At 38.4% G+C, this 9,509-nt stretch overlaps 1 protein-coding gene across 1 annotated transcript in view; it reads right to left on the bottom strand.

Moving 5' to 3' along the window:
• The window catches only part of LOC103151780 (chloride anion exchanger), a 16,431-nt gene that overhangs the window by 4,139 nt on the left and 2,783 nt on the right, over positions 1–9,509 (bottom strand). Inside the window, exons 2-15 of the mRNA XM_007572003.2 lie at positions 7,280–7,419; positions 5,961–6,071; positions 4,767–4,927; positions 3,510–3,674; positions 3,264–3,416; positions 2,863–2,945; positions 2,579–2,726; positions 2,373–2,486; positions 1,442–1,519; positions 1,261–1,356; positions 1,045–1,151; positions 566–635; positions 126–218; positions 1–44 (exon numbers count right to left, since the gene is read on the bottom strand). The exon at positions 1–44 is cut by the window's left edge and continues 17 nt beyond it. Coding sequence (XP_007572065.1) covers positions 1–44; positions 126–218; positions 566–635; positions 1,045–1,151; positions 1,261–1,356; positions 1,442–1,519; positions 2,373–2,486; positions 2,579–2,726; positions 2,863–2,945; positions 3,264–3,416; positions 3,510–3,674; positions 4,767–4,927; positions 5,961–6,071; positions 7,280–7,419 — 1,563 coding nt within the window. The remainder of the gene's footprint in view (positions 45–125; positions 219–565; positions 636–1,044; positions 1,152–1,260; positions 1,357–1,441; positions 1,520–2,372; positions 2,487–2,578; positions 2,727–2,862; positions 2,946–3,263; positions 3,417–3,509; positions 3,675–4,766; positions 4,928–5,960; positions 6,072–7,279; positions 7,420–9,509) is intronic.

Raw genomic sequence — 9,509 nt, 5'->3', positions numbered from 1 at the left:
GCTTTGTTCCTTTTTTTCAACACTCTCAGAGGATTGAAGCCAAGCTGAAAACAAAAGGATCAAATTTATAAGATAAATGTCCATGTATCTTTTTAAGAAAGCGTGTATGCTGTGGTGAAACTTACAGCTTCCACTAGCTTGTTCCTAAAGAAGTCCATGTTGGCGAAGAAGATTGGGGACGGGATTCTGAAAATCTTCACCCCCTCTGGTTCATTTATCTGTGGAACATCAGGATCACCAAGCATAAGTTATTGTAAATGTGTGGTAGAGTATACAGACACCCAGTGACCAGAAGACGGGCAGCGTTGTGCAATAGCTTCCATGCCCTTTGAAATTTAATGCATTTTGTCACGTCAAAACCACAAAGCAATGTAGCTCACATGGATTTTAACTGACAGACACAAAGTTGTGTTACATTCTAACGTACAAAGAAAATGATACAAATAATATCTTTTTGGTTGTAAAATGTAACATAGCTAAAGTTTAAAGTTTTGTGTCAAAATCTCACGCTACTTATAGCTTGCTGCATGACAGATGTAAAGAAGGCTAAAGGTGGCTAACTTACAGAGATGTAGTCCTTCCTGTCTTTGTAAATTTCTGTCCCCTCAATGTTGGCTAGCACACTGCAGCGAGGGCTGGAAAAAAAAGAAACGCAATAAAAATTTAACATTGGTACTTTCTAAATCTGCTAGCTATCAACTGTGTATTGAGAGTGCTAGGATAACTGCTTCACTTGCTATGTTACATACTCAAAACCTTAATTGTTCTTGCTTATACCAGTTTTGACATGATTGGGAAACACTGGGCTCAAGTCTGCCAAAACCGCCATCTCACTACCTGTATGTTAGCATGCTTTGTGTTAGCATACTAAAATAAAAGAAACTCTTGGAAATCCATGGATACCTGGGATTAACAGCTGGTAGGCTGGAATTTCTACAACAGGCTAACTTAGTGGCATTATATTAGAGCATCGTAATATTTATTTGTCAGTTGTAATTTAGAGTTTTTGTTACATCAGGAAGTAGACCCTGGCAAGATACTAACAACTGAACCCGGAGGACGACGCAGATCAACTCCACACCAAGACCAACAGCCAATCCAAGATCCAGCCCCAGCAGGATGGCCGCTCCGCAGGTGACCATCCACACCACCTATACATGCCAAGAAGAAGTACTTGTTTTTGTTAACTGATCTTTATTAACTCAGTTGGTAAGACTGTGAACATTTTTCCTAAAATAACTCAATTGTTTGATATCTTACACAATCTGGCCTGTCTCTCCTCCACAGGTAAGGAATTTCATTGAACTGCATCAGCATGCCCTTCAGGTTGATGATGACCACGGCACCCAGTACAGACTGTCAAAACGCCGGGACAAGAGTTCCTTTCAGAGACCTGATTCTTTGGCAGTGTCTCAGTTTTAGCAGACTGTAGTTCTCTTACCTTTGGTAAAGGCTCGAGAAGATATCCAATAGCCAAAGTGACAATCATCACTATAACAGCTGATAGTAAACCAGCGATCTGAAAAAAAATACAAAAAAACCATCAGACTGGGAAATCCAGATAACTAAAACAATCAGAAGCATATTTGTAAGGATTTGTGAATGATTTCAAGTGTCTTAAGTGACATAAATATTTCTTTAAAGGAGAAAATATCATATTCAAGCAACAGAAAAACAAAAAGGTTTGGAAGAATGCAAAGGATATTAATCCCAGCAGGTCTTTACATTGATTTTCAATGTGGATATGGCAATTCTAAAACATGTAGCCATGACTACCATATGTTTACATTGAGTCCATATCGACACTGTCTTGAAGCCTGTCACCATTTTTAATTGAAATATGTCAAATTGATTCCCCCGGATTATGAAAAAATTGGATTATTATATCTAATGGAAACAACAATCATAAACTAATAGATCAGGTCACAACACTGCTGATGTCATGGCAACAACAGTCAGCAGTGAGACCACGAGATAGACGTAAATGTTGAAATGTATTCTTTTACTGACAATTAGCCAGAGAAGAAATATTTTTCCTCTATCAGTTGTGTAGCATTGTCTTTATGTGACTTTGAAGGCTAAATAATACCTTATTGTGAGAGAAGTAAATGCAGATGGATGTGTGGAGTGTCCTTGGAATAGTATTTATAAAACTAGATTACTATATTGCAGTTAAAGGCCTAAGAGTAAAACATGCACTGATTATGTGGAAAAAATGAGACTTTCACAATCAATCTATGATCTCACAGAGTTCTGTTTTGGAGATGCAAGAGGGCTGTATAGTTGTACTTAAATCCACTCTATCAGGTTGTCTAAAATAAACCCCTTTATCAACTGCTATAAATATTAATCAGTACAACTGCTCATTTTACCTGAGTTTTTCCCCCTGTACTTTCTTGTACCGCACTCCAGGAAAGCCCTGTACTTGCTGCGAAGGCCTTGAAGGACGCTCCAAAGTTATTGCTAACTCCAAAGGCGATCAGCTCCTGTAGCCAGGACCGAGAGAAATCGTGCCTTGGTACAGAGATACACATCACAAGCATACTGGACCGTTTATCTAGTCAGTGTTGCAGCATACCTGGTTTCCATCTATTGTGTAATCATGTTTTATAGAATAGACTTTTGCCACAGAGAAGGCCACAGCAAAACCCACTATAGCCATTGGGAAAGCTTCCATCGCCGTGTGCTGGAAGACCTGAAGGTTTGGGGCGACTGGAGGCTCGTATCTGAAGCAGCACACAACCCGTCAGACAAATGTAATCCATATACTATTAGTATTAAAACAAAAACACTTGCCTACAAAGTATTCTGCCATGTTTTAGCCAATCAAAGTAAATCCAAGATAGAACAAATTCTACTCACCCTAGGGGAATTTTTCCAACAACGTCAATGCCATATCTGGTCCGGAAGTCAAAAGCATAAGAAACTCCACAAGTAATAACAGTCTAGGGAGAACACAGGGAACATGGGGGTCAAAACTAGACGATACGCATAATTGGTGTTATTAGATTTATAATAATACAGTTAATAATCCTTTATTTGTTCCCCCACTGAGGGACAAATAAAGGTGTCTAATTATGTGCTTCTGTTTTAGTTTTGTATGTCCAATTGTAATACCTCATCAGAAACCTTGTGACCTTATGTCACTTTAAAAGGTATTTACAGCTATAAAATTAATCCTAACCTAAACCTGTGCTATCACTGCGTCTGTCAGATAAGAAAACAGTTATAACTATGAAAGATGTTTCACAACGCTTGCTCACCATGATAACCTCTATCGGGATGGGAACAGGCAGTTTAGATTTGTATCTGTCATTTAGCTCTTTCACAAGAAACACCGTCACCATGATCACAAGGGAGATCACAATGTCACACACGTTGCTGGACGTGATCTTCTTGAAGATAATCTCCAGAGTCTGAAAAACACAGCAGGAGTTTAAGGGGTAAACCGCCTTGTCGTTCCCTTTCCAGCGTTAAGTTGAGAAAAGGACTGAACAATTTGTAATTACATATATAATGGAGAGGGGTCCACTGATGCCAGGAACCTGGAGCCCCAACACAAACTTTAACTGAGACACAAGGATATGGATGGCAGCAGCTGTGGTGAACCCGGAGACCAGGGTGTCAGACAGGTACATGACCACGAAGCCCACCTGTAGGATTCCCATTGCCAGCTGGAAAACAAAGAGAAATCCATTTGAATTTGCTTAGGACATTAAATATGTTAGAAATATTCTGAATGTCTCATTTTCCACATTTTACCATACAACTTTAATTTTAAGGCATGTCTCTGTACAGAACAAACTGAATTATATACACAAATTCATTCTGTTAAAAAATGATATGAGTTAATGTTTACTTGCTCATACAGTTACTAAAGTGTTCATAGTGCATGGAACTTTAAAGGAGCAGTACTGTGTATTTTCCTGACACATAGTGCCATTTTATAAAATTTTACCTCTGTCTCTTTAAAATATTCTGCTCTTTTCTGAAGAACCCATTGAAATTGTAGCCCCGGTTTGACATATTATGTACGGATCTACAGCTCATCCGCTTCAAGATTCGACTTGAAGGTGTGAAGCACTTTCTACTGCCTTGTTGCTGAAATGTGCCACATACATACATTTAGCTTGACCTGTTAAGTCCATTACAGATTTGGCCACTGTCACCTTGTTCTCCTTACCATTGACATCAACATGGCATTTTTACAGCTGCTTATTCAATATTTTCCAGTTTCAGACTATTGTCTGTAAAACTAAGAGATGACTGTGCCTACAAACACCAGCAGATCTGCAGCACCGGCACATCATTGCCAACATAAGTAACCTTTGGCAGAGACTCGAGGTCAACTGGTTAATTACACAAGTACCTTTCTCAGTGTAATGCTACCATCCCAACTGTATAGCTAAGCCATGCTAATCCATTCAAGGCAACAGAGATTTCATGGATAGTTACAATGGGCGTGTGAGATACGGCTGAGGTCACATGAACATTTAACTTTCATTTGCCACTGTGGCTGCCCATCATCAGCTCTTATCAAGATGAGCTCAGTAGCTTCTTTTAGCAGAGACAAGTCCTCTTGCCAAGTCTGAATGGCATCTTGTTTCTGGTGCAATAAACGTGTTGGGAAATAAAACAACAACCTTGGTTTGGATGTATTTACTGACTAAAACGTGGCTGTAGAACATTGTGTCTTTTCTGTCTGTTATTTTCCATTGTTAGTAGATACTGACGTAATGAACTGAAAGGTTAAAAAGCTTTCCGACCTGCATGATGCCAACGAGGAAGGTCACAGAGGAGGCCACCAACACTCTCTGCTCGTCTACCGTCAGACCTGAAAATCCTGTGATGTTGGCAGCTGGCCCTTCGTCTGGGATGAGCCTAGTCACCACCGAGCCAATCATCAGACACAAGACTGGAAAAGGACCTGCAGAATAGAAAGTTAGTGAAGTGTATAGTTTAATTACTTGAGTGTTCGCCTTGAGATGACATATACAGACTTATTTGTACCTGGCCTGGCCCAAGCAGGCGGCCTGTTCATCAGCTCCTGCTAGATCCTAACCTTTCTGTTTCTCTCCTTATGCTTCTGAAGTTTGGTTCTTTTGTTGTAGCTGTTTTAGGCTGTACCCAGAATGGAACTGATAGGTTTGTGGATGACCTTGATTTCTTTTTTTTTTTCCTGTCAAAATTTTCCCAAAGATCAACTGCTCCAACACCATTGTTCAACTTTGCCAACTATCATCAGGAAGAAGGCAAAGACTCATCGTCCTGAAGGACTGGAACTTTGGGTGCTTAACTTTCACATATTTTAATCATCTCTGGTCTGCTTGGCGTTGGAACAGCGCTGGAATCCACTTCAATCAAACCAAATTCTAAAAACAAGGTTTTAGGTGGACCAGAGTCCACTTTTTTGGGCAGCATGAGAGCTCGATTTTGCGTTCAAACCTCCCCAAATGAACCGGACTTTCTGGGTAGACAAACTAGAGTTGGATTAAAGCAGGCTAAACAGAGCTGGTGTGAATGCAACCTTAAACAGAGCAGCAATAAAAGACAAAATTCTAAATTATATTTTTGGAGTACATCATCCCATTTCAAGGAAATGTTCCAGTGATCAGAAGCTAGAGGACCAACTGCTGCTGAACATCAGAGTCTGAAACCTTTTCAAAATCTCAGGCTGTGGGAGATAAATCTGAGATCATCTGGTCTTCATCAGATGACCTCTAGGGACATCTGATGAAGACCACTGCATTTTATTTTGTCCCAGGTCAACTAATTGGTTTTTGGGTGAAGTCTTTAGTCCTTTAGATATTATTAGAACACTATGGCATTCTAGAAATGGTTAATTATTTTCACAACTCATCAAAAATACTTGACTAATAGGAGAAATAAATGGTTTCTTTGAGAGTTCTTTGAGAACTCAGTTTTTCACAGACAGATTGTTTGCTGAATGTCAGCCTTACCCACTGAGATGTGTCTAGAGGTGCCCAAGAAAAAGTAGGGGATGATTGGAAAGAAGGCAGCAAAGAGTCCATACCAGGGAGGCAGAGAGGCCAGCAAGCAGTAGGCAAGACCTGGAACACAACAACGACAAACGTTAACAGAGTCACGGTACGTTGGTAATGTCTTTTAGTCAAAGCAGGTTACGTTTATTTTAAAGGCTCACTAGAAACGACAGCTGGTGACCAGGAAGAGAAGTAGAAACTTTAGTTACACATTACAATAAACAGGAAAGGTAATAAAACACTTACTAATATGTAATGTAATAAAATACTGAGAGGAAAATATGGGGTTTCTTGGAAATGAAATTTTAAGGTTGATCTAAAATCTAATTGGAAGTGATTTACGATAGCCATACGCTAAGGAAATGAGTTTATGTATCCTGGATCCGATGAGGCCATGATAACAAGGCCCTATTTAATACCACACAAGTAATTTCATGACTTTTGAATGTCACTGAGAAACTTTTTTTTCTTTGATAGAAACCTAAATTTAAAGGAATATGTTTTTTTTGTTGTTTTTACCATTTTTGTTCGTCACAGTTGAATATTACACAAAAAGTTTTAAGATGGGATTTCATGAATGGCTCCAGACGACCCAGTTTCAATGTAGGAGCTTTTTGAGTACCATTAACAATTATTTATTTTTTTGTCCTCACTAATACTGAGAAAGATCACATCTACCCCATATTGAATTTTGCATAACACTAATTATATATTAATATGGGTGTGATCTGTGTAGCTGTAATGCTTCCTTAACACATATCTATACAACAGCATGCAGAGAGAAACGTATGGACCCCTGAACAGAGTCTTGAGGTACTCCTCCAGAGAGGAGGCCAGAAGAGTAAACCCTCAGGTAGGTGTATGGTGAAACCTTTATTCTATCTCTATTCTATCAGAACCTTCATTGCCAACGCAAAGTTCCAAACAGAAAAGAGACAAACAGTTGTGTGTATTACAACAGCATAACATCAGGATCATCAACATTCCTTAGATTAAGACAACCAGCCGTTGTCCAGTCAGAGATGTGATGTACATAGATAAGCAGCGTGGCTGAACATTTACCAATCCACTTCTGGGTATGTATGTTGCGTGTGCACATTCAGAGGAAAATTAATTACCAAAGGAAGCATTTTCACTGATGCACATTTTACGTTAACGAGTAGCAAGATCCCATCAGCCGTCAGTCTGGACCGTTTCACCTGCTGTTATCCCATCAGGATGAAGTCTTCTTCTGCTGCGTTTGTTTGGGACTCGGTGAACACGCCGTTGAATCTTACCTTGCAAGACAGCCACCAGTCCTGTGCTGACACCAGACACGATGTCACTGAGCAGCCACTCTTTGATTCTGTAGATTTTCATCCAGCCTATGATCGGCAGCAGAGAAAGAGCTGCGTTCTTGGCCCGTTTGGCGTCACATCTGAGGCCGGGCAAAACAGAAACACAGGCAAGACAGTCACTGCCTGGATGGGTTCAATGAATGTTTAAGTAGCTAAAACACACTACAGTATTTCCCAGCCATAATTAAGTGTTTTTACTTGCATATTTGAGCAATGCTGGTAAAAACGTAGCTGTGTTGTGGGCAGGGGGTTTGCTGAGTTAGGGGAGATACAATCACTTCAGAAACAAAATTCCATCAGTTGCCCATAATCCATTTTCTGTGTTTTTTAATGATGTCCAGTCAATGGGAAAATAAGTCGTTATATGAGACTTATTTTGTATAAATCTTATATAAAAACTTATACAAGTATGAATACTTGTATAAAGACTTTATAATTGTATATGTAGGGTAATTCATCCCTACATCAATTATCTTTACATACTTAGATTGCTATTAGCCAAGTGAAGAACGGTGCCTGTTTTTCTTCACACACGCTTGGAATTCTAGATGTCAGTCAATTAGACCACAGAATTTTGTTTCTCTTGGTGTGATAAGGAACTTTTTGGTTAAATTCAGTTATCTGTAAAAGCCTGATCAATGTGAGGAATGGTTGATCTGGGTGGAAAAGAAAGGCAGAAAATATCCCATTATGGGATATTTTGGACAAAATTGCACTTTGATTGGTTTTAGATTAAGTCTGTTACACAATATGGCAAAAATAAAGATGTGATAACTTTTTCGTCTATACCAGATGAACATTTCAACAGCTTTAAGTTTTCAGAATCTCACATAAATTTATTTAACAATTACGAATGGATATAATGTGGAACATATTTGTTGTGTCAAACCAAATAATGATAAATTATTTATTATTTAACTAGAGTAAAAGAAAGTTTTAAAAAAATCAAGTAAATCTTTATCTGCATTACGGAAAAAACATGAAATATAATGGGCCGTTTTTAATTGCCAAAACATCTTTAGATTTAAATCTATTCTGAACCATTTTGATCTTTTATAATTTGTTTTGAGAATCTAAAGTTGGGGACTGTCAGTGGAAAATTACTCCTACGAGACAATAAACTGGGACAGGTTTGTTCATCTTCTGATCTATGACTTTGCGATTAAATATTTACTTTTCCTACATTTCCAATATAGAACAGGAATACACTTTATTGTCCCACAGTGGGGAAATTGATGTCAGACAGTGAACCATGACTGAATATAAATTGTGTGATGTTTAGAATGTGGAGTGCTGCCTGGGAGCCTGGCTGGATGGTTGAAGTAAGAAACTCAACTGTAACTGCTTTCTAAAAGCCAAACAAGGTTTAAAGGCTCTACATACGAGCAGATGTTCAGGGGACTTAGGACTTAAACATTGTAAACCCTGACCTGAACAAAGACCTCGGTTTAAAACATAAAAGTCAAGCTGAAGTTCAACAAAATGACAGTAAAACTTGCTCACTTTGTCTTCTTCAGCAACAAATTTTTCCACAGTTCATTTAAGTCCAGCCTAACCGAATGCTCAAGCTCTCAAGTTAGTCTAGAGGTAGGGTGAGTCAGAAATGATGAAAATCCAATGTTAAAGTTGCAATCCAGATTTAAGTGAAACTGTATTTACTTTGTATAATTTGCCGCCTATACAAAGATTATGAAATTGTTTTTCAATTATCTTTGGTTACTTTTCCTGAAAAAGTTTATTTTGTCAATATAAAATATGTCTTACAAAAATTAAGCATCCAAGTCTTTGATGACATCACACAAGGGACCTGATTGGAGCTCTTTGAAATTCTCACACTTGTTTTTCTTCTTGTTCTTTGCTGCATGCTTCTGATTAAATTCATCCTTCTTGTGACAGAACCTGTGTTCTGTCCAGGTTATTTACTAATGGTAGCTAATTGGCTCTATTTTTTTTTCTTTTGCCTTTTGTGATGTCATCAACTCAAATGATCACAAAGCTGGATTAGCCATTTACTAAATTTGAGATTTTTAAAAACGTGACAGTTTGTGAACTCCTGAAGTGGAAATTCATACATCAGTATCCAGCTGTGCCTTTGTTGACTGTCTACATTTGATAAATAAAAAAAAAAGTTTCTTTAAGACCAAAGGTGTGTGTATTCCATACCTGAAGT

The sequence above is a fragment of the Poecilia formosa genome, unplaced genomic scaffold (assembly GCF_000485575.1).
Source record: "Poecilia formosa unplaced genomic scaffold, Poecilia_formosa-5.1.2 Scaffold292, whole genome shotgun sequence".
NCBI classification, from domain to species: domain Eukaryota; kingdom Metazoa; phylum Chordata; class Actinopteri; order Cyprinodontiformes; family Poeciliidae; genus Poecilia; species Poecilia formosa.
Note: the sequence above shows the minus strand (reverse complement) of the source record. Positions and strands in the feature narration are given on the sequence as shown.